Genomic DNA, 26,746 nt, shown 5'->3' with positions numbered 1-26,746 from the left:
CAGGATGAGGTAATAATTATTGGTACGGATGATTTTAATAGAAAGTTAAGACAATGCAATGAATGTGATTTCTAACACCTTCTGATTGACTTCATTTCTAAACAGAATAATCAGTTTCGGGGGGGGGGGCACAAAATTCTAAATACAAGTTTCTGGGGTGTAAACAAACAGCTGTTACCTCTACAACCAGCTTCTTGTTTGCTATTCTGGCAGTGTTCATTTATACATTATTATTTCAGTTCACATATCAGGTGGCTTCACATAGCTTACTGTGATTCCAGGTCATATCTTCAAGTGAAATCTGAGTATCCACTGGACATCCTTGCTCTAACTCATATTCTATGAGAAAACAGAAAGACATCATTTTCAGCAGTATTACGTAAGATAAAGGCTGTAAGTTCACCACAACATGCTGATTTATTTTCTGTTTTTTATTCATGAGCTCAAGAGGGCAAACACAGTGTTTTCTCTCCATAACAACTGCTCTGTAAGGTAGGTTGGATTGAGAAAGAGACTGGCTCTGTGGTTAAGAATGGAGAAGACAGTTCCAGGAAGTGAATGCAGTTCTGTCCAATTTAGTTTTAAATCATTTCTCCAAGAACTGCTCATGCTTTTGATACATAAATCTCAACATTTGCCATTCAATTATTTTTTCTCCTGAAGCTTGTTAGCACACTTTAGCATTTGTATGCTTCTCCTTCTAGCTATCATCAGGAAGAACAATATCAATGAACAATACATCTTTATTCTAGATATTACATAAAATCAAAACATTGATGAAAAATATTTCTACCGAGACATAACACTGTAGGCATGTCAGATGTTTCCAACCACTGTATGCAGATAAGTCTAAAAGAGAGGATAGTTTTTATTAAACTGTCTTGTTTAATATTTTTCATTTCTCATCAAATGTTTATCATTTTTTTTTAAAAAAAGCGGATATATGTGCTTCCACAAATCTTTTTCTGGTTGCCAGCTCACCCATCTATCTGACTGCACTGCACTCTCAAGAATACTTTGGGTGGGTGGGTGAGTCAAAAACCCACTAAAGTAGAACCTAAGCTAACTCAGGTAAATCCAATGAATCAACATCTGTTTTGCTGAAAAACTAAAGTTTCTTCTCACACTTGGATGGGGGGGGGGGTTGTACCATCTTGGAAATGTGCCCACCTGACTCTTTGACATGAGCTTTGGCAGTTAGCATTTGAGAAGCTTTGATGGCTTCTAATGCCCTGCTCTGCCCGTAATCCAATGTGAGATCTTCTGGTTGAAGTTAAGATCTGGGGAACATCTGGGTTGGTCTTTACAGAGTCCTCAACTTACGACCACAATTGAGCCCAAAATTTATGTTAGTAATGTTTCTTGCCACAGTTTAATGTGAATCACTGCAGTTGTTAATAACATGGTTGCTAAGTGAATCTGACTTTGCCATTGACTTGCTTGCAAAAGATGATGACATGACCCTGGGACAATACAACTGTCATAAATATAAGTCAGCTGCCAAGGGTCTGACTTTTGATCATGCTGCAACAGTCGCTAAATGAACTGTTGTAAGTCCAGGACTATTTGTACTACTATCCTTACTGCATAGCATCATCACTGCCTAAGTAATGATGTTGGGTTAGCTGTTGTATCTCCTAGGTTGTTAGATCTTGAGCACTTGAACTTCACTTTGAGTGACATAGAATCTAGGGCAATTCAGGAGTTCCTGACTTATTGTGATATTGACTCAAGTTGTCAACCCACATGGGGGATTTACAGATGTTTTTTGTCTCCGGCAGTTGTGTTGTGATCTGGGAGTGGCCGTTAACATCAATACCTTATTATAGTTGGATCATTCTCTCATTGTTTTTTGTTTGGCTGTTGCTATCTCACCCTGCAGAGTGAAAGGGCTTGCTACATTGGTCCACTCCAGATGCCAAGGATCTGGTAAGCAGTTGGCCCAAGACTTTAGTAACATCCTGGGAAAGGCACATGATGAGGCCCTTGGATTAGATTGCTTCTATACAGTCTCTTGCTGTTTGTTAATCTCAGGGTGCTCTTTGGTTTTCCAACGAGTTCCAGGAGATGAAGTTGTGGAATGGACATATATAACACCGTGGGAGGAACATGAAAGTAAACTAGACCAAGCATGAATAAGAGCCCATGCCAGCAATTATATTTCAGTTTTAAGAGCTGTCAAACAGTTAATTCTTTAAGCATTAAATTTGCAAATACTTATGCAGCAGCCTTGTTTATTAATTTATTATTATTATTAATTTTATTTGTATACCGCCCTTCTCCCGAAGGACTCAGGGCGGTGAACAGGGCAATGCATGTTAAAAAACAAAATACAAAAATTAAAAGAGATTAAACAGAATGCCCACAAATTTTAAGGTGACTCATTCCTTGCTGGGGAGAGGGGCAAGCCACAGGTTCTTCTGCATAGCCACTAGGAGAATATTCTGCCATCAAGAGCTCTGTTGGCACAGTGGTTAGAATGCACTATTGCAGGCTAACTGCCCACAGCTTGGAGTTTGATCCTGAAGAGGCTCAAGGTTGTCTCAGCCACCCATCCTTCCAAAGTTGGTTAAATGAAGACCCAGATTGTTGGGGGTAATATGCTTATATTGTAAACTTCCCAGAGAGTGCTGTAAAGCTCTATAGTGCAGTATATAAGTCTAAGTGCTATGAAGTCCAATCTTCAACTTTTTCTTACTAGGGAAGGTTGACAAGAAGATGGTTGAGCTACAGTTCCAAAGATCCCTGGACAATCCCAAAAACTGATTGTCTGGACACTTTTCAGCTGAGTTTTAGAGCAAGACATAGTACTGAGACAGCATTCATCAAAATTATATATTTGCTATGGTAGAAGTGGGATGCAGGGTGTTGCCATCATCCTCATTTTCACTTATTTATTGGCAGCTTTCAAAATAACAGATCATGATATCCTTATGGACTATCTACACTGTGTGCACAATTATTAGGCAAGTGAGTGTTTTGACCATATTTTCATACATATCTAATAATAATAATTAATAATAATAATAATAATAATAATAATAATAATAATAATAATAAAAGAAGAAGAAGAAGAAGAAGAAGAAGAAGAAGAAGAAGAAGAAGAAGAAGAAGAAGAAGAAGAAGAAGAAGTAGAAGAAGAAGAAGAAGAAGAAGTAGTTGGAAGGGACCTTGGAGGTCATCTCCAACCCCCTGCTCAGGCAGGAAACCCTATACCATTTCAGACAAATGGCTAGCCAGTCTCTTCTTAAAAACTTCCAGTGTTGGAGCATTCACCACTTCTGTAGGCAGGTTGTTCCACTGGTTAGTTGTTCTAACTGTCAGGAAGTTTCTCCTTAGTTCTAGGTTGCTTCTCTCCTTGACTAGTTTCCATCTGTTGTTTCTTGTCCTGCTTTCAGGTGCTTTGGAGAATAGCTTGGCTCCCTCTTCTTTGTGGCAGCCCCTGAGATACTCGAACACTGCTATCATGTCACCCCTCACCCTTTTCTTCATTAAACTACACATACCCAATTCCAACAACCGTTCCCTATATGTTTTAGCCTCCAGTCCCCCAATCATCTTTGTTGCTCTTCTCTGTACTCTTTCTAGAGTCATTGTGGAAATGATTGGTCCGATCCAATATAGGTTTGAACTGAAAGATGTTCTTTCCAGGGCAAGAAAGATTTCAAAAATATCTAGAGAGACTATTATAGTTTATCTTCCATATTTATATATAATGTTTCTTATGCTTCAGAAAGATCAGTATGTGCTATTAGATACTAATGTGTTTTAGAAGTTTGTGTGTGTATATACATACACTCATACAAAGAGAGATACATTTTTCCGTGGAGATTTAGACATACATATAAAATAAAAAACCAGGTTGATGCAACAATAGTATGTGATATTTATAAGATAAAATAATCACAATTAAGATTAACAGCACACAAAGCACTATATAATACAAATACAAAGTGAAAAATGGGATGGTAGCTAGATAATTAACTCATAGTATCATTAACACTGGCAAATCTATTAATAAATTATTTGAGTTTTACAGTGTAATAATGGTTTTCTGACAAGATAATAGAGTAGTCTCCATAGAGGATGCTACTTTATCATTCACTACTTTGCATTCATAATTACATTTTCATATTTTTAAGTGAACCATTAGTTTAAACTATTGGGATACCCTGCTTCCTCAAATAATAACAATAACAATTATTCAGTAAGATATGCTGCATAATTTAGTTTATAGTTTAATGAATAAGTATAGATATATTAAAGGTACAAGATGTATTGCAAGGATATCAAATGGATATAATATTTTAAAAATTTAGAGATAAGAAGTATATGGAAAGGGACTACATTCAACCTAGAATCCACATTAATATAAGGAAGAAATTGAGTTAGAACATTTAATTTGATCACACAATGCTGATCAAAGCAAGAGGTTTATAAAGATTTACAGTACATACATTTCACAAGAAACTGATTCACATTTAACCAAAAGCATACATGATCCTCCTGACTGAATATGAAAGAAATATTCTAGATAGAACAAATGTTATACTGATGTTCTCCATTTTGGCGTATCCAATCTGCTACCACAGTAGTTAACTATGAATAATGTATTGGTAGTGAAATTAAACACTTATTTTAACTGCCCTCATGTATTGGTGAAAAAAATTCTAATTAGCACTTTAATATTAAAGCATGATTTCTCCCCCACGCAATTCATTAATTAGCGGCCGATTAACCAGTATCAAGTTGGGCTATGGTCTCTTCTTCCTTTTTGCAACCTTAAATTGTGATTCTAATTTTACCTGAAATCTACACTACAGATCCCCAGGGAACAAGTTCCATCTAAATTAATCTTAATGAAGGCAATTAAAACAAATCAGACAAGTTAGAGATAATTACTGGATCAATAAAACCTCTCTGACCTAACCAATTCTGCACACCTTCAATAAATTAAACAGATACAGATTAAAAACAAAGTTAACCCATTTACGTCTAAAATTTTGCTGCTACTGAAAGAGAAAGAAATGAAAAATGAATCATTATCTTTCAGTTATTGACTAATCTACCTTAGTAATAGTTCAAGAAGAAATACTACAATTTAGGCCTTCATTGGAGCTTGTTAAATCAAGTATTTTCTTTTTCCAATTCATTTTGTTCTTCATGATACCAATTCTTTACAATAATTATATTAGTTCTTTAATGTGATATATAACTTTTCAAATACTTGAAAATGGTTCTATCCGTATTCATTTAGAGCAGGGGTGTCAAACTGCCAGAGCGTCACGGAGAAACCGCCCCCATCCCATTGCCGGCAATGGGAAAAAGTTCCGATACGTCGCACGACGTCACGTGACGTCGCGAGTTTAACATGTCTGATTTAGAAAAACTTACTGCTAAAAAGCCTATTCTTTAGGCTCTACCCCCGAGTTTTCCCATCCTGATAGCGGGGGGGGGGGAGAAGAATGGAAATGAGATACAGCTACAAACTATGTTCTGCTTCTAAATATGTGATAACAGCATAACTGTATGCATTCTGCATCGTCTATCTTTACAAGCCCCACCCTTGAAGGTATTACAAGCTGGCCCTTTCAACAAGACGTAGCTGCAAGAGTTCATAATGGTGATGGGAAGCTTAAGGAAAAAGGAAGGTGGTGAAAACGCCCGATCAGGCCACATCTGAAGTACACTGGTAACTGAAATAAGGTGGTATTAGTGGCAAGAAATGTAGACTGTGATGGACCACCCTCAGAATATAATGGCAAAGCCCCTGTCAAACAATCCAGAACATTAAGAAAGGAGAGCAGCCCAGAGTGCTCACAATCAAGTGGCCCAGAATGCAGGCAGTTGGAGATGGCCTAGCCAGGTTGTCTTTCAGGGCAGCACAGTAAATGGTCAGAATACACCAGAGAGCTTACAAAGCAGTCCAGAGCACTAGCGTTCAGATTAGAAGTCCAAGGCACAAGCCACTACCATCCATTGTGCTGGCAACTTTAGGAAGCTCAAGGACATAAAACCAAGGCTAGGCTAAAAATAGCAATGGGGGATGTGGGGGAAGGGGGAGGGAATTGCTAGAATCTCCCATGTCCAAGCTGACAGATTTGTGATATCAAACTGCACATTCTTTCTCCTGGCACACAAGTAACTTGAGAATCTGAAGTTGGCTAGGAAGGGCAAAAAAAAAATATCTAGAAGAGAGGAAACCCATAGTAACTACGGAATATAGTGTAGATTATACAGTAAGAGTATAGAATAAGGTTTAGCCGCTGAGCCATTGTACCGCCCCCCCCAAGAGTGTACAATAAGAATATATAAGAAAACAGTACCAGAATCATTGGAATTAAGACACATTGGTTAAGGTTAAGGTAAATCAGAAGACCAGCATGGGTTAAAAAGTGCCTAGAATAAATGAGACTAAACCTCTGGTTTAAGTGTGCATCTTTACAACAATATTGTAGATAGAAAAATGCTTTGATTACAGAAATTGTCTTGCTTCTAGCCCAAATCTGTCATCTCAAAACTGTATAACACAAAAGAACTGCTACATTTTGGACCTCAGAAAAATGAGCATGTTCTAGCAACATGTTAGAATACTTTCTGAATACTTTATTGACAATCTTATTTTGTTACACACATTTGATAGCATTTCTTAGAAGATGAATGAGACAACTGCTTGCACAATTAATTTTTACTTGGATAATGAGTGATGCTTCTTGACATTAAAATCAAAATGAAATAGCTAAAATACTGCCTCCTTCCCTATGAAGTTGCCCTTAATTTAAGATTTCCTTTGAAGACTTTTCTGTGTGGTCTCCTCAATTGCTGGCTATGTTGTTATCCTAATAACCAAGGTGTTTTCCTCCTACAGAAATAAGACTTCAATCTTTTATTAGGTTTTAGAAAGCATTAAAAATATTTTAGTTCTTCATTGGTTATATATAATTTTAAATGCAACAATTATATTCTGCCTCTTCCTACTTCTAATCTACTGTATTATTATTTTTTTCTTTAATTTTTAAACTGCAATTTTCCAGAGGACTCTCCTATGGATGAAAAATAATGCAGCCATAATTTTATAAATAAATACTAAATCACTATTAGAAGAAAAGTTCAGTAAAGCTTTACCAGGATTGCATGTGGTCTGTGGAGAAAGATAAAGGAAGACATATTGCAAATGCCTATTTTGTAGGTCAAATACTGAAGAAAGTGCAATCAACTTTATTGCCACATATTCATTCAAAAAAGCACCCCAGGTATCAATAGTATACCACAAAATAAATTTTGAATCTGAGCATATCATCATCCATCCCCCATTTCAATAATTCTATGATGAATCTTCAGATCAATAATCAAATTAAGAGTGTCGTGCACAGAAGAGACACTATGTAAATTCTCCTACAGAAGAGAATAACATACGCTCTGCTTATGATTTCAGTGTTAAGTGATCATGCCTTAGAAAAATTAGCTATGAAATAAAAAACCTGATATTATCCTAGATATAATCCTAAATAGTTCCTAGTATTTTTATGAGCTGTAAATGTTACTGCCTTGATTCAAAAATATATCCACTTTACTAAAAAGATACTATCATGTTTTACTCTGCTACTTTGATGTCTGTAGGTAATTATATATTTAAAAAGTTCTCAACCCAATCACATGTGACCTTAAAAGACTTCCCAGTATTTAAGATAGCGAAGAAGGTGAAAGGGAAAATAAAGAGGGTAAAGTCTCTTCAGAAAATCAGATTATTATTCAAACCCAGTATTACAGAAACTTGGCTTAAATCTAAGATGGAGAAGGTTTAAGAAGATGGCTTTCAGATATTTTTATTAGAACAAAAAGATGCATAAAGTCTAGGAAAATAAATAGACAAACAGGAAAGTACAATCAATACATGTACTTTCAACTCCCATAAACTCCCATTACATTGTCTTGTAATGTGGAGCATTACATTCTTAGCTTATATTCACCATAGGGTTCTTAAAGAACCACAGTATGAAATTGATATTTGTTATTTATTTCGCAAGGTTTTTAAGCCACTAATTGAGGAGTGGACAGTTTCCATCATAAAATCTGATTAAAACAATTAACAACGTTAACAATCAAACAAATAGAGGAGAAAAAGAAAAATGCAAAACAAAAACCAATCAACAAAACCAAAGACAACAAAGAAAATGAATACCACACTTAACAGGCCCGAATTGAAACTCCATTATTTACCAGTGGTAGCAGTCATAACATTCCTGCCCCCGTGGCCTGTTTTCATGGGCATTCAAAAAGGTCACCTTTAAATCACAGCAACGTTGTAATTAAAATGCTCATCTGAACTATTTGTCCATCTTTAGAAATGTATGAAAAGACAGCCTTAAAGTAAGAATGGTGGAACAGTAGTACATTGGGGAAACTGAAATGAAAACACACTTTGCAAGTAATGAAAAACTTCAGAAAAGAGATGTTAGCAAACATAAGTATAGTAAAAGGGCCATGTGAATCACTTGTGAGCAGAAACAATTAGATTTTACATTTGCATAGAAGCTGCAAGCAAACAATCTTAAATTTTGTTTTTTAAATTTCACTGAAGAGACATCTAGAAATAATTTGATTAAAAATGTATGCCTCACAAATCTATAAAACTTTAATAAAAGATTAATAAGAGTCAGACTTACACATCTAAAAAAATTGGGCAATGTATATAAATTGTTGACCTAAAGCGGCAGCAAACTAGAGAATTATAAGCTCTAACAAAATTACATTAATTAAATGTTTCAAGACTTTCAGTATATTTTTATTAAACAGTTTCTAAGAAATAGTTGAATCCCTATAAATATTTTCTTGGAGCTTAATTTGCTGCTTCTGTAGATGTACTTAGCGTAACAATTAAGTACAGGGAGTCCTCAACTTCCGACTAATTGAGTCTGGAATCATGGTTGTAAGCCATGCCTGTCGTTAAGTGGGTCATAATGCGACCAACCTGATTTTACATTTTTTTGCAACAGTCATTAAGTTGGACATTAAGTGAACCCATTCTCTAATGGGTGTTTTTTGTCAGAAACCAGAAGTAAACGTTTCTTGTGGTAATGTGACCATGGGATGCTGCAATTGGCTGTAAATGCTGGCTGGTTGCTAAGTGTTTAAAAAGCAATCATGTGATTGGGGCAAGGCAGCCGTATAGAAGTACATGGGGGAGGGGTTCATCGTAATTTCAAATAGTTGCTAAGCGACCAGTTGTAAATTGAGAACTACCTATATTCAATATTTGTAAACAACATAAATATGTATTTACTCTAGATCACGGGTCGGCTCTGGAGCTGCATGCGGCTCTTTCAGCCTTCTGCAGCTCCCATTTGCAGAGAGAGAGACAGAGACAGGCACTTGTGCTTCCCTTCTCTCTCTCTCTCTCTCTCTCTCTCTCTCTCTCTCTCTGTGTGTGTGTGTGTGTGTGTGTGTAAAAAAGAGAGTGGCCTCACGCTGATATCTGAGAAGCTGACAAGCTTATTGGGCGGGGCTCCTGCCTTTGCTGCCTCTCCACAGGAAGCAGCAAAAAGCAGGGCAGGACAGCCAGCCCAATAAGAATGTGTGTCAGCTTGTCTGAGAAAACCATGAAGCTAGCTTGCCAGGGGAGCAGAAGATCAGAGAGGGAGGGTGGGAGGGAGAGAGAACTCATGCACAGCAGCCTGTATTTCTTTTTAATTAAACTCTTCAATCAAGTTCCCCCCCTCGTGTTTGTGGCTCCAAGTGTTTTTTTTTCCTCTAGGAAACAGGTCCAAGTGGCTCTTTGAGTGTTTATGGTTGCCGACCCCTGCTCTATATCAACTGAATTGACCGTGGCTGATGTCACTGTGCTTTTTAACATTTTTGCCGTACATTAAGTAAATAAAAATAAAATAAATCTCACTAACTTAACATATGCCAGAAATCTTCAGAAATGTCTCTATTCATAAAAAAGTGATAATAAATGCTGCCCAATTTGTTTTTCTTGGTACAAGAAGCTTAGGAGTTGTGTTCCAATTGTTTCTGGTGGTTGTGGCAAAATTTAAATAAAGATGCTGCTCTCAGTAATTGGTGTTGTGTTATATCCTAACTGGAATTACTGGCTTGTTATTCTTCAATATTCGGTGCCAATCTCTGTTCCTGTGATCACTTTCTAATTACACACTTTCAGGGTAGTTAGAAAGCAGAAGTCAGGAATCCCAGCTTGAAGATAATGTTGACTACCATTCTGATAGTTTAATCATGTCTACTGGCAGAAACATCCCAATGAAGGGACCAGTTATAATACATCAAATTTAGCTAAAAAAAACCTACACGTCCTAGGCATACATGTTGCCATTCCAGTGACTGCAGCAAGTACTAGCACATAGATAACTATTAAGTAATTTCTTTCCATAAAAACTGTCAGTCCTCTCAGAACAACAAGAAATGCACATCAGTGCCCAGGTTCAACCAAATCAAATAAATGTGGATAAGTTTTAAATATTTAAAAAATTAAGTCCAGGAAACCTTTCTAAATAAATAATAAAATCTTCACCCTCCACACTACCTGAAAGGATGATGCCAGCTATTAATATTTAATTATATTTTTATTTCAAATGTAATTATGTAATACGTTTGAATGAAATAATTTCAGTTGTTACAAAAAACAGGCTATTTTTCTGAAAAACAGAGCTCCGTATTATTTTTTTTTGCCTAACAAGTACTAATTCTTCCTTAGGCTTTAAGCCATACGATTAGATCAAAATTTATTTTGTCCATTGCACATTTTCAAATAATTAATGAACAAAAATAAGCTTGTCTACACAGTATATTATGTGTATCTGCCAGCCATGCTGACTAAGCCTTTGTTTCTCAAATAAAATTGTGGCAACCTTCACAGCAGGGAAGTTAAAACAGCAAGAGAAAAAGGTTTGATGGTGTGCCAACGTACAATGGAAGGGAATTCAATAACATGCTGCAGAGACAGTGAGCTTTTATCAGACACACTAAAAAGTGGTGGTAGTTACACGTCAATGCTAGACTGGAGTGTGTTACTGCAGAGTGCAACTGAGTGTTTTCCCCACAGGCAATACACTATTATTGACTCCCCCCCATTAACATGGAGGGTGGGTATACATTTATTGAAGGTTCTAATGGAAGGCTGAGGGACTCCTATCCTGAGGCCAGAAGAGAAAGACAGCCTATCACGTCATGTAATGGTAGCCCATGTGTGACAGATCTGACCTACATTTCCCCCTTTCTTTTTCACAACAGCCTGTCACTGTTTTACAATGTTATATTTCAAGAGATATACAAAAGGTATACTGGAGCTGCTTGGTTAAATGAATTGCAGTTATAACTTGCTGAAAGCTAGCTGGCATCATACATGCCTTATGAAAATATATATATATATTCTAGGACAGTGCTTGATTTGTAAAAGGTGATAGAAAGGATCCAGGTCAATTATTGCAAAGCGTTCATAAAAAAAAACATATGCTGCAGGATACCTTTGACATAAATTACTCAAACTAATTTAAAATGTAGCAGTGGGAATGTAACAAAGGGCTGATAATTAAGAACATTTAGTGAAAATGCTTTAAATACTGTCAAATGAAGACTGGCTAAACGAAGTCATTATTATCTAAATTCTAATGCGTTACATTTAGAACAGTTACCACCTAACGCTTTGTCAAAAGTAATTTAAGGTCTTTAACTGCCTAATGCAGATGTGGCAATCAGTATAAATAATGCATCCAACTATGAAAGCAAGATAGAAGCAAATGAAATGTTTTGGTTGAACAAACAATATTTCAAAAACCAACATCAAACTACTCCCACACTTTCAACCACTGAGAGCTGCTGCTGCTGCTGCTACTACAGCACTCCTCGGCAGGGACCTACCATGCCGCTGCAGGTCATACTCTTTTTTTGTCTCTTCATTTCCTAGAATTTTCCATGCTTGATCAATTTCGATGAACCTCTGCCTGCGTGCCTCTGCTTCTCCTGCTGGCACATCTGTGCTCTGTTTGTCTGGGTGATGCTGCCGGTCAAAAAAGGAAAGTGAAGAGATAGAAAAGAAAGAAGAGGGAAGGAAGAGAATCCACAATAAATAGGAGATCTATTTTGAGGTGCTTGGACACAAAGTTAGAACCACAGTGCCATGAAAAAAACAAACAAAGGGAACAATGCTGGCCAGAAGAGACCACTGCAGTAACAGCAAACACACCAGTGGCACAAATGTCACAATGTGCACTGACAGCATTTTCTGGATAATTTGCCAGTGGAATCCCTGGTCTTATGGACAATTTACCTAAGGAGAATGACTAAGGCAAAGAGAAACAATTCACAAATTAATACAAAATGGAAGTAGAAGCTTACTATGTAATACAGATACTTACAACTTTGTTAAGTAAATATGAATTGCCAATCTTTATTTTCCATTTAAAACACTTGCTTACATTGGGAATATGGAGTTGAAACGGTTAACAAAACACAGTTTGACACATACATAAGCCGCCCTGAGTCTTCGGAGAAGGGCGGGATATAAATGGAATTAAAATAAAAAATAAATAAAATAAATAATATTCATTTGCCATTAACATATACACTACTTTTCCAAATAGCATGCTATTTAAGATTATTACGGTATGTTCAATTCCTTACTTTTTAAAAAAGTCTATTTTAAATTAAGTACCTCAAACATTTGAATATATTATGTTTATATTATATACCCAATAATTTGTAAAAAAACAACAACAAAAAACTGGTGTAACATTCTAAGGAAGACTCACTGTTATGGAAATGCTACATTTTTAAAAAAATGATTTTTACAAAATGTAACACAAATCTACATCTTTTAATTAGGTTTTCACTTGCCCAGTTTGAAGACATAGATGTTTTCTTTGAATACTGATACCAGAATATAGAGACATGGATCAGTATCACATAAATTCCAGAACTCAACAAAAGTCCTAGCTTATAAATTAAATCATCATTAATTTCATCAATGATTTAATCATGAATTTGTTATTTCATAGGAATAAAGATACTGTTATAGTTTGTTTTTTGAACCCAGAATTCTTAATGTTCCCCAAAACTTCCTATTGTTGTTTTTAATGTTTGTGAATCACAGTAAGACAGATGCAAAAAATATAAATCTAACTTTACAGAGAGAATACATGGAAGAATTTCAAAGTGATTTGTGATTTGCTCATTAAAAATATAAAATTTATACTGGTAATGCAATGGAAAAGGCAATGAAAGACTTTATTCTAAAGGCACCATCCATAAAGGTACTTTGAATTGTTTGTTCCATAGTGTTATTTCTGAAGGGAATCAATATGATCAAGCAAAAATAAAAATAAAAAAATAAAAATAAAAATCATGCAATGAACTTTTATGCATGTATTATTTCCAGATCAGTGAGTCTATATTTATTTCAAATATGTTTGAAAATATGTTTCCCATTCACTTTTCTGGCAGAATAACATTTCAATACTATAAACTTTAACTTCAATGGCCTTGCTGAGTTTCTGGCATCTGCTGTATGCTGTTTGTTGAAAAATAAAGATTAAAATCCATACTTAGATGGATAATACGTTAATTGGAACTAATCAAGATGGCACGAACAAATGTGTCAAAGAGGATTCTTATCATTGGCTTCCGGTTGGCCTCCGGGTAAGATTCAAGGTGCTGGTAATGACCTATAAAGCCCTAAATGGCATGGGTCCTGATTACTTACGGGAGCACCTGCTGCTGGCATCAACTTCCCTTCGTCCAGTGCGCTCCCACAGAGAGGGCCTCCTTAGGGTGCCGTCGGTCAAAGAGTGTCGACTGGCGACCCCCAGGGGGAGGGCGTTATCTGTGGGCACGCCAGACCTTTGGAACCATTTACCGGTTGAGCTCTGGATGGCTCCCGACCTTCGCTCCTTCCGACGTGACCTAAAAACATACTTATTTGAACAAGCCGGCCTGGTCTGATGGGTTTGGGGTATTTTAATATTAATTGTATTAATTTTTATTGGAATTGGGCTGTATTATTTAATTCTTTTTTAACTTTTGTACATTGTATTTTTATTGTATTTGCCCTGTACACCGCCCTGAGTCCTTCGGGAGAAGAGCGGTATAGAAATTAAATTATTATTATTGTCAAGCAATATGATACAAAACTCAAAAATGGGAAAAAGAAGAAAATCCCCCCAAATTGAACAACACCATAAAGGTTTAATATTAATCTGAGATGGTGCTTGTAAGCTGATTTATCTATCAATGGAAGATATATCAAGCACTCAAGCATTAAGAAAATACTTCCTTATCCATGTCCAAAAAACCCAAATACTTCATTTCAGGTTTTTTTATACATGAAACATTGTACTCTTTATATCAAAAGCATTTTTGGCATTTCACTAGGTAAAACTGAATTAAACCATACCACACAGTATCACCAAGCAGCTGGAAATGGCTGGAATCCTCAGTTCATACAATCCATTTAAAAATAACTGGTTTTATTTCACCTTATTTATTGAAGTAATTTAATGAATTTTTTATAGTTTTCATTATTAATTTGCCTTTTATTGATAGCCTCATAGAAAGATTGTAAATTTGGAAGGGTACAAATTTAATAAATTAAGAGTAATAAATCCATTTTATCAGGGATGGATGCATTACCCATGTAAGTAATAATAAGATTTATTTGTATCTCTAAAGCAGACATGATTGCCGGTAATGGGGTGGGCACGGTTTCCTGGTGACACATCCGGCCCATAGGCCGGCAGTTTGACACCCCGGCTCTAAAATATCATCATAAGAACACTGATTAATAAACATAATATAAGTAGTTCTCCACTTATTACTACAATTAGGAGTGGAATTTCACTTGATGAGCAAAGCAGTTGCTAAGCAAGACATCACATGCTTTGCTCAAAAGCCGCAATCCTGGCATACTTGGTTGTAGTCCTTAAGCGAGAAATGCGTCACATTAAATGGATGGAGTGCCAGGTAAAGGGCATGGGGTTCTTCAAGGGCTGAGGGAAGCTGTGCACAAGTTTGGGGGCTGCTTGCAATGAGGTACTAAGCATCAATCACCCCAGTACAGTCTAGCAATGCAAACAAAGCTGCCAAACCTCCAGAAGCCTCAGCCATCACACAACCCAGCAGCACTTACAACTGCATGGCTGCTACAACTGCCCCCACTCACCTATCTCTTCTCCTAATCTATGCTCCTTTGGCCACACTGCTCAGTGACAACGGTGCCAGGGTGGGGGCTGAAGTAGGCTGAAGTAGAGGCCTGAAGCCTTCAACGATATAGGCTGGGTGAGCTGTAGAGGCTGGGTGAGCTGTCAGCAACTGGAGAAAAACTTGGAAGGTAAGTGACACATTGTAGATCCTCTGAAATGCAGGGCAATGGAGGCAACGGGCTTTGTGGAATGGTGCTGAAGTGGTGCAGTGTGGGGCTTGAAGCAGCATTTTGCAATGGCAGCCCTGGGGATGAAGCAGAGGCCTAGAGGAAGTGGCAGAAGGCCGCTGAAGGCCTGGCCCTCTGCTGCTCCAGCTGACAAGGACAAAGGGGCATAGATTGGGGAGAGTTGGCAAGTGGCCTTTGAACTATGGTGCTGGAGAAGACTCCTGCGAGTCCATTGGACTGCAAGGCGATCAAACTGGTCAGTCCTAGAGGAGATCAACCCTGACTGCTCTTTAGAAGGCCAGATCCTGAAGTTGAAACTCAAATACTTTGGCCACCTAATGAGAAGGAAGGACTCACTGGAGAAGAGCCTAATGCTGGGAAAGACTGAGGGCAAGAGAAGAAGGGGACGACAGAGAATGAGGTGGCTGGATGGAGTCACTGAAGCAGTAGGCATGTACTAAATGTACTGCAGAAGATGGTAGAGGACAGGAAGGCCTGGAGGAACATTGTCCATGGGGTTGCAATGGGTTGGACATGACTTTGTAACTAACAACAACAACAAGCCAAGTGGGAGAGTTGCAGCAACCCAGAGATTGTAACTGCATGTGGGCTACCAAGTGCCCAAATTTTGATCATAGGACCACAGGTCGCTGAATGAACAAGTTGAGGACTACCTATAGTTCCATACCTGAAATAGTAAAATTGCAATGAAGTAGCATATCATTAATGAATGCAGATAATAGTAACATTATTTTTTCATTAACTACTTCTGAAAACAAAGGAACTGTATTACTGAAAATGAAACTAGAAAGGGTGCCAAAATGAAACTACAAAACAATAATGGAATGGGTTTGTAACAGATTTAAATTGCTAATAAATGGAAAGATCTGATATCTAATTATTAACTGATTGCTTCAAATACTGAATTATTTTTAGGGAAAAGAGCAAAATTATAATATTTCTGATACTGATATATGTACATAAATATTTCATTTAACACACTATGTTTTATTTTTTTTAAAAAATTAGTTTTAGTAACATAAACCATAGTAATCTATTGTTTTCACTATTTATATTTTTGAGGCAATACAACTGACCTACACCTAATCTTATTTTAGGTCACATGGATTCCCCATCTACACAGCCCACAACTGTCTTCCTACCAATTGATTCCATATTGTTGTAGTAATTTTTATGTAATGTTTTTATTTGATAAATATGTTAAGCCTTGTTAAAACAAACAAACAAAAATCTATTATTCGCTATAGGAGTGTGAACAGTGGATAATTGCCCACATCTCATCCTAGACTAAGGCTAGTTGAAATATCCAATCTGCAACTCAACTATTATTTTAAGGGAGAGTGCAGTGCTAATCCTGCCACTTTGGATGGCTATTAAGGAAAAAAAAACCACCTAGTAAGCTGCCCCCCACTGCCGTTACCAGGAGCTGCCCTTGCCCAGGGTGAAACTCCTGGACCTATACAGGGAGATGGGCAGCCTGGCTGGCTGCTAAAGACCTAAAGGTCTTTGGGGTTGACACTTCTTCCAACCAGCTTTGCCAGCTGCCTTGCACAAGAGGTTTAGGTGGCCTCTCCAGAAGCGAGTCTTCAAGAATACGATTGTTTGTTCTTTGATTTATAGTATTTTAATCTCATTGGAATCAAATGACTCTTTGAGGTTAATATAAGAAAAACGTTTTTAAAATCCATAGTAGGCATACAAATTAAATAATACAGGTAGTCATCAAATTATTACTGTTCATTTAACAATGGTTTGAATTTAAGGTAGTCTTGGAAACAAGTGACTTACAACCCATCCTCAGAGTTACAACTGTCACATCATCTCTGTGGTCCTACGATCACAACTCGGGCGTTGTTGTTTTTTTATTACATTTATATCCCGCCCTTCTCCGAAGACTCAGGGCGGCTTACAAGTTTAGCAGTAGCCTTCATTCTATGTATATGCCTGCTTGTTAGGGCTTTCACACACACACTCCAAGTGGCATTATTACAAAGTCAGCTTATTGCCCCCAACAATCTGGGTCCTCATTTTACCTACCTCGGAAGGATGGAAGGCTGAGTCAACCTTGAGCCTGGTGGGATGGGAACCTGCACTAATTGCAGGCAGCTGGTGTTACTTAAGGAGGCATTAGCCCACTGCTCCACCAAGGCTCTTGGATTTGCATTTTTTTGCATTTTTTGACGGTTGTAGCACCTTGAAATCACAATAGTGATTTGTAACCTTACCAGCTGGCTTCCAACAAGCAAACCCAATTAGGGAAGCAGGATTTGCTTAATGACCACAATAAGAATGGCTGTAAAATCCAGCCATTTAACTGACTGGATGACTCATTTAACAACCACATCACTTAGTAAGCAAAATTCTGGTCCCAATTGTAGCCGTAAATTGAGGACTACATGTAACCTAGATAAAATTCAGATTTTAATTTAATTTAATTCAGGGTGTATTTGATTTAAAACAAGATTTAAATCATGATTTAAATCAATAGTAAAAAGACTTAATTTAAATCAACTCAATTTAAATTATAATTTTTAAAGAGCAGCTGTCATCTCTGTCCCGCAGCGGCCCCTCTTCTGACCCGCTGTTCACTCACCGACAGTCCCACTCAGTTTAATGGGACGGCCGGTGATGCGGCAGTGACACAGTAAAGTGAAGGACGTGGCAGGCAGCAGGTGAGTGGATGCCCGCTAACAGGCGCTGCCATGATGGATCTGAAATGGCAGGGGCTCTTTAAATGTAAAGACTTATTCTAGCTGGGTTAGAATCTTTAATATTATTATTTGCAAACAAAATGGAGGTTTCCTATTTAGAATAATAAGCTGTCAGGTTAGTAAAACAGTGATATCAGAACCTATTTTAGGTTAATAGGTTAATCACACATAGTTAGATAACTACTTAAATTCTTTTATTTAATTAAAACACTTAAGAGCCTGGTACAGATGCATTTCTCTTAAAAAAAATCATACAGTTTGTAATGTAAATAGATTTGCAAAACAATGGGATAAAGAAATATTCTGAACTTTGTTTTTATGATTTATCTTATGGTTACTGTGAAACTGTGTGAATGCATCAATGCAGCGCATTCTCACTTGCAGAGCTTCTATTCATTGAAGGAGTTTACCAAAAATGTAAATATTGCAGGATATTCAGCCTCATGCTACATAACACAGCTCCATTTCATGCTGAATAAACTAAATTATCTTAAATAAAAAACTATATTTAGATACCTCCAGAAGCATTTTATTAAAATAAATTTGATAAAAATCAAAAAAATCCAATTTAAATAAAAAAATCCTATTTTTTTATTTATCCACCCTCATTTAATTTGAACATTGGGCCCTGTCCAACAAGATGCAATTCAGTGGTGAGAACTTAGACAGGAAAAACCAAAAGCACAGATATGGAATAGATAATAGCTGGCTCAACAGTCGTAACTGTGGGATGGATCTTGATGTCTTAGTGGGCTACCTCTTAAGTACGAGTTAGCAGTGTGCTGCAGCAGCCAAAAAATGCTAGGCTGCATCAACAAAGAGACAGCACTCAAGATCATAAAAAGTGATAGCACCATCTATACTGCCCTAGTGAAACCACACTTGGACACTTGTGTCCAGTTCTGGTTGCCACAATTCCAAAAAGATGCTGAAACCCTCGAAAAACTGCAGAGAAGAGCAACAAAGATGGTGAGCAGTCTGGGTGCTAATGGCTAAAGGAACTAGGTATGTTCCCTAACTAGGTACGCCTAGCCTAATGAAGAGAAGAATTAGGGTGACATAACTGTCATGTTGTTCCTACTGGCATAGGGGCTGGACCAGAGAAGAGGGGGTAGACCTATTCTCCAAAGCACCTGAAGGCATGACAAGAAGTAACAGGTGAAAGCTCATTAAAGAGAAATCCAAACTGGAACTAAGGAAATTTTTCCTGACAGTGAGAACAATTAATCAATGGAACAGCTTGCCTCTTGGAGTTATGCATATTCCATCACTGGTGACTTTCAAGAAAAGACTGGACAACCTTTTGTCCAAAATAATGTAAGTGTCAGGTCCCCAAATCCTTATTGTTTTCCCTGCATATGTGCTCTTGTTTGGGATCTGCCATTCTGCTGGAGGGTTTTGCTTTCACTTGGGATAACTTTCGCTTTCTACTTTTCCTCTCCTGCCTCTGTTCACTTGAGGAAAGAATGTGTCTCCCTTATGAGGGAGATAGCTACAGAGAAATGAAACTGGAGAAAACCTTGGGATGCGTGCCAACTGTGCCAATGTGGATTGGCTGGGTTTCAAATAGACACTATGGTGGGAGAGAAGGATTGCTTTTTTAACTATACCGTTTAAGTGGGATTTTCACCAGATCTCGCCTTGACTTCCCTACTGTCATTAGTAAAGGTAAAGGTTCCCCCGCACATGCGTGCTAGTCGTTTCCAACTCTAGGGGCCGGTGCTCATCTCCGTTTCAAAGCCGAAGAGCCAGCACTTGTCTGAGGACGTCTCCGTGGTCATGTGGCCAGCATGACTAGACACCAAAGGCGCACAGAACACTGTTACCTTCCCACCGTAGTGGTCCCTATTTTTCTACTTGCATTTTTACGTGCTTTCGAACTGCTAGGTTGGCAGAAGCTGGGACGAGTAACAGGCGCTCACTGTGTTACGCGGCCCTCGGGATTCGACCCGCCAAACTGCCGACCTTCTGATCGAGAAGCTCAGCGTCCCAACCCACTGAGCCACCGCGTCATTAGTTCCTAATAAAAGTTCCTTTTGAGACAATACCTGTTTCAAGGGTTCTGCTTTCTTGGGTGATTAGCTGAGGTGGGTCCTTACAGTAAGGTCTCCTGCCTTGGGCAGACAATTGGACTAGAAGACCTCCAAGGTCCCTTCCAGCCCTATCATTCTATGATTCTATCTGCCCAATCAGATTAGAGTGCCCTCTGGAATAATTCTGTTTTGTAATTCAGGGGAGGAAATGGTCTGATGTCCACAGGGAGATTGTTCTAAAGAACTGACTTAACAGCACTTCCTGTCCTCAACTCCCTTTATCTCCTGAAAGTGAGATATTCTAACAGGGCCAATTCTGGTTGGAGAAATCAGTCGTCTTGGGTACCCAGATATTCAGCTATAAAATCTTTGCCTTATTCAGCTTACTTCTAGTTGGGGGAAGAGTTCAGATCTCATTATTCCCAGCCCATCCTTCCCATACTATGTATGATGAGACCTTGATCCTTGACCTTCTAGAGTTCAATGTTATAGGAATGAAAAAAATGAAAATAGAGGATAAAACAAAGTCCCACTGTTTTGGATTAAAATATAATTCTTTCAATACAATAGCTGTGTTCCTGCTTTCTATTTTTGTTTTTTTTATTTTTAGCATTATGAAATAAAAAAACCATAGAGACTTTGTCACTTAGCTCAAAGACTCAAAAAGATCTCTAAAACCCTTAAACATTTTTAACATACAACAAGCAATCCTTTCATATTGGGATTCAATGAGTAAAATAAGAAAATACTTCACAGCCAAGCTTCATACTTAAATGTAAGTAAATATACAAGTCAAAGTACCAAAAGTTTCCAGATGACATAAAGTTAGGTGAAGTTAAAGGTTAAAAAAACTGGCTACTTAATGAGAACAGACTACTGAAATCTGCTCTTAGATTTATATGCCTTGTGCAGAAACAACTGACCTTTGTTAACTAAGAATTGATAATTGATAAATTGGTTATTATGAAATAATAATTCCTCTAGGACCAAAGATTTAGTCATTTCCTGCAAATGCCGCACAATTATTAACTAAAATGATATGAATCCGGAGGATGTGATAAAGTTGAAAGAACTGCACATCAATTAGAAATCAGATGTTTACTTTTACCAGGGAAAGCAAATATAAGCTGACTGGACAAACAAAGAAATGTGAATATGCACCCCTCCCCTCACAAAAGATAGTATATAAACACAGAATGAAAAAGAACAGTTTATTTGATATGGAAACCTCTACTGATCCAAGACCCACATCGCATGACATTTTGTTCATTGTATTTGTGCCTATAATCTGAAATCAGAGTGTTGCTATACACAACACAAGTTCCCAGAATGGCCAGTATTTCTTTGGAGCCAAAATGAGGAGAAAGGAATTACATTCAGGGAACTTCTGAACGGAATTCAAAGGATTTTATTTTGCTCTGAAAAAAAGGAAGAAGGACGTAAGGATTGAGAACCAGGCTATAAGTGGGAGACTGAATTCTAGGCCTGCCATTACCATGAAAGCCAACTGGGTGACCTTAGACCAGTCACTCTCTTTCAGCCCAACTCATTCCACAGATATGCTGTTATGGGAAAAATAGGAGAAGGAAGGTGTGTTGGATATGTTCGCCTTGAGTAAAGAAAAGAAACAGCAGGAATGACTGACTGACGGACGGACGGACTGAATATATAAGTTTCCCCAATTCCTGTTCAGTTTTCTCCATCATCTACTTTTTCATGAATATGCGCCCAGTACTTCAGAGCTGAAAGTCCTTACCTCTATGATTATTAAATCTAAGAGAATAATTCTATTTATAGGATTTCTGGATTCAAGTCAAATTCTTCATTTGAGGTTTTGTCCTGTATTTTGTAAAGGCTCAAGATAATTATAAACAAAACTTTGTTGTGGAAAATTCAAGAAAAAGAAACCCAAATAATGAGGAAGCAACGATTTCTATAGAAGTTGAAATCTTCAACTTGAATTTCTCATGCTACAGCAGGGGAAATCCAAGGAATCTGATTTCTTGGCAATTTGGGGGGAACCTAAGCAGGTCTTTAATAGTGTATACATGGGATTCTTTCTGTTGTTGAGCAAAACAGCTGCAGACCTTGGGAAGTCCATTGTTAAGAAGATGGAACACTGATGTGTTCACAACGAGCATGAAGTGTGTAAGTGTGTGCGTGTGTGTGTGCGTGTGTGTGTGTGTGTGTAACAACTCTTCATATAATAATTACCAGTTAAAATATAACTGGTGAAATGGAAAAACACCAATGAAAAGGAAAAATATCAGGTAAGTAACTGTTCCCTGGAAAGTAATGGAGGGAAATGATGGAGCACATGAGCTAAACACCTGCTCCTAATTTTACTTCTAACAAAATCCATGGGAGATCCTCAACACATCAGAGGATAGTTCTTTGATGAAAAAAACCCTCATCCATTTGAGATCTTTTAGTTTGGTTACTATACAGACTTAATGACTTGCACATAAAAGGTCTTGTACAACAGCTAGCTCTTTGCTCTGTGGCCTACATGGTTCACCAGGTACTAATTAGATAGCATGCTCTGTCAACACTTCAATGCTTTTCTTCTATTAATTGATCTTTCTGCCAAATTAATGCCATGGCTGTACCAGTTATGAATTTCCCCAGCCCTTTTACCTGTAAAATACACAGAAGCAAGAAAAATGTCAAAAGATCCCAAGTTATCTGCTCTTGTTCAATATTTCAGCACATGAAAAAAACCATGCTAAAAGTTTGATTGTATCTACTCATCTTTTGACTCATCATTTGATACTAAAAAACTCATGTCCTCAAAATAACTCTAAATTGTACCAAAACATGAAACTGATAAAATTAGGAGCAATGGTTATAGTCATGATGGATAAATAAGAGACACGTATTTATAAAAGCAAAGATTTAATGCTAATGGTTTAAAAACTAAGACATTCTCTTAGCCTAAGAAAGTCCAAGAGTAGAAAATTCTTAAGAGAGTAGAAGAGGAAAAAAAAGTGGGAAAGATAGATTATATTAAGCTCTGATTAATTAAAAAGGAAATTAACCCTAAGTGTGACACAGTTCTAATTAGCAGGGCACAATCACCTATCCCAGTTGTTTAATAAGAGGAGTTTACACATATATGTGAAATTTTTACATTTGGTCTCAGGGGAAAGAATAGAATTTCTTCAAGTTGCTACTTTAAAAGGAAAAAAAGATACATATCAAAAGAAATGCTACAAGCAGTTATTCAATGCATATTTAAAAAGTGTTACTATACACTGCCCTTACATGTATTCAACTTGCAAATATTGAAAAGTTATTGTTTTTATTATACTATGTTTAACTTATTTAATGCAAAAAAGTTGCATAACTGCTTATAAACTTTGCAAATAAATCTTTAAGTGATATAATAAACACAAGATTACAAATAATTAAAAGATACGGTTCATCCATTTTTAAACTGCATTACGGGGAAAAAAAGTAAAATATCAAAGATAAAGGACTAGTAACAAATATAGCACACTACTGCCACCTAATGTATTCTGACATAATACATTCAAAGACTAAGTTTTCTTCACACTGTTTAAAAAATATTGATGATATGTAACTATTTTTACTATTTTTCATTATTGTGTTCATAATTCTTTTTCAAACTGCAAACTAGGAAAAAAGACCCCAAACTATAGATCAATTAACTGTTTTAATTTGCAACTTGTATTCCTATTTTTCCCCAAAACTCTAGCACAAAACAGATATAGAGCCTTACTGGTAAAATGAGATTCAATTATTTCTATAAACATTGTATGGATACACATCCTTTACGCTTCTTTCAATAAATCAGTTTTGCATTAAGAAATATGATAATTCCCAATTATAAATAAAATTTAAAAATAATAACGAAGACTACAATGCAGCTTACAAGATTTGGTAAAGCAACTTTGCTGATACTAGTAGGTACATTGCCTCTAGTAATCCATAGTGATTCTGTGGAAGCTATATCCAGAATGAAAACTCCCTTTTTTTCTGAGGTCCCATGTTCATCTCTTCCATCTATGCTGTCTAATACATCCTAAGCTTCCCAATTTAGACTCCCTTTGCTCCATGGAAAGATTTTCTATTCATGCCCTGGGGCCTGCAAATATTGATTGCAATTTATATAAATTGCAAATATAAACCTATATCCTTTTTACTGGATTCACCTTTGTTACACTATCCAAGTTTTATATCAACAGACAAGTTGTATTCATTGCGTCAATATACTAATTACACTTTTAACAATGGCTTTCTAAACTTAAAATGCTAAACCAACATTTTAAGAGCAAAAATAAAATATTACTATTAATAAATGCCAGTTTGGGCAACAGGAAGATCAGCAGAGAAAAATATAAAGTTAAATGTGAGCTTTCCTTCCAACATATTCTCTAAATGCTTAAATAAAATGCCGTAGGAAATCCTGGGGTATTTTATCCATATGTTTTAAAATAAAAATAGGATTTGAGCATAAAACTTCCATTTGTATCTTCAAGATAGCTATGCATTTAAAAAACTGAACATGCTACCATCAACTTTAGTCAAATATTACCAATCCACATCTTGGATTTTTTTGGTTGAACACATGAATTTTAATGGAATAGACTGTTTAACGTGATTGCTTTTAAAATAAGTAAATAATTAAATATTTAGAAGAGCAATAATGCAAATATATTCAAGAACCTAAATAAAATCCAAGCTGAACAATACTGAGGCAATTTTTAAATCCATATTTTTGAATTGATAGTTTTTTTGGAAAAAAAGTTAATTACAAATTACTGCAGTAATTCCTCATTTAAAGTTTTGCTTTAATTGCTACATCAATTCAACATTGCCACTTTTCACAATGATATTTGCTGACTGCTCTGCACTGAAAGTTCATGCTACTCCATAGACCAATATAGTACTAGCATCTAGCATTTTTATGACTCGTGGATTTATATACTTTCTTCTTAAGAGGTATCAAGAAGCAACTTTGTTCTCTGTTCTCTCAATTGTTTGCTTAGAACTATAGGAGTTAATCATGAGATTAAAAAGGAATTGAAAATCTAACCTAGATCAATAGGGAAGAGTGAATATTAATTTAACAGAAGAGAGTTCTGGGGAAGAGGTACTGAAAGAATATTAATGTGTTGCATAAAGCTTCCAGCAACCTTGCCAAGTAATGCTTGCAAGTACTTTCTGCAGAGCTAAAATAATGGAAGAGTTCATTATAAATAAAGATGGGAAAGTCTATCCACACAGCAAAGACCCCTATCTATCTTTTATCTAAGGATCTGCAGTTCAGTGGCTTTTTCTGCTATATAAGAGGAAGTGAAACCAGCATCCTTATCAGGCTAACCATATCTATCTTTGTTCAGTGGTTGTTTTTTGAGCTGCAAATGTAATAACAATTCATTAAACTTGTATATCATCCAATTCTTGATGACTGGGTAGCTTAAAAAAACCTTACTATTATAAAAATACTCTTTAAATTTGCAAAAATTCTAAATTTGTCATCTGCTTCAGATGCTATGGAGCTCTGTGTTATCCTAGGCTGGAAAACTGTTAAATCTGTCCACCTTGATGATTCATAGCTAAATAAATTATAACCATATTGGACAGCATAATATGCACATCTGCGGGTTTAGGCTACTTTATATACTTCAGCTGAAATATTAATGAGTTTATTAATTTATTAAATTTGAACTCCACAACTTTGGATGATATAAAATAAAAGCATTACAATAAAAAGGTAAAAAAAAACTGCAGGCATCCAGAAGAAAATCATCCAATCTAAAAACAATGCATTAAACAGGACCAGCCAGTATATCCTGAAGCCCGGGAAAGGAACCAAGAGTTCAAAGTTCTCTTCAACATATTTGGGGAGGGGGGAATGTCAGATGGATCTCAGGGGGAATATTATTCTGCTTCCTAGGTTCCATCAAATAACATTCCTTAATGGAGAGGACCGGCATATATTATCACATATGCCAACTATATGTGATAATACAGGGAAGACAAACTATTGAAGACAGACAGTCCCTTAGATAAATAGGTTGACATCTTGAATCACAACTGGAAATCTATAGGTAACCAGTGTACACAACATACCCATAATTGCCCACTGCATTATGGAGCAGTTACTGCTTCAGGATATCATCCTCGTATTAATGCTACTTGACCTCAAACTAACAGTTAACCACATCTAGTACTCTCATGGAATTGTTAAAGAGAAGAGGGCAAGTGTTATTCAGCCCTGAGATACCCTACACATTAGGTGGTTTAATCTCTCCTTGCTCTCAGCACCAACTGGACTCAACCTTAGAGAAAGAGAGATATATTATAATAAACTCTTCTAAGTCCCACAAGTAGCCAGAAGGATACCATGAGTAATGCTACTGAAAGCTGCTGGGATTAACCTATCCCAGTTTTGCCAGAAGTCATTGACAAGTAGGGCCACTGCTGTCTTAGTGTTGGCCTGAAACCTGAATGAAAGGAATCGATCCTTTTGGGTTGCTCTGTATCTGCAACGGCCAACTAGCTTTTCAACAACCTCCCACAAAAGGTTGAAAATTGTCTAGTACTGTTGTGTCCACTGAAATGCTCACTGCCTCCTT

At 36.8% G+C, this 26,746-nt stretch overlaps 1 protein-coding gene across 1 annotated transcript in view; it reads right to left on the bottom strand.

The window, feature by feature from the left end:
- The window catches only part of DNAJC24 (DnaJ heat shock protein family (Hsp40) member C24), a 45,549-nt gene that overhangs the window by 917 nt on the left and 17,886 nt on the right, over nt 1-26,746 (bottom strand). The window contains exons 3-4 of the mRNA XM_083349172.1: nt 11,875-12,013; nt 271-339 (exon numbers count right to left, since the gene is read on the bottom strand). Coding sequence (XP_083205298.1) covers nt 271-339; nt 11,875-12,013 — 208 coding nt within the window. The remainder of the gene's footprint in view (nt 1-270; nt 340-11,874; nt 12,014-26,746) is intronic.

The sequence above is a fragment of the Vipera ursinii genome (assembly GCF_947247035.1).
Source record: "Vipera ursinii genome assembly, chromosome: 1".
Taxonomy (NCBI): domain Eukaryota; kingdom Metazoa; phylum Chordata; class Lepidosauria; order Squamata; family Viperidae; genus Vipera; species Vipera ursinii.
This window is presented reverse-complemented; position numbering and strand designations above follow the sequence as displayed.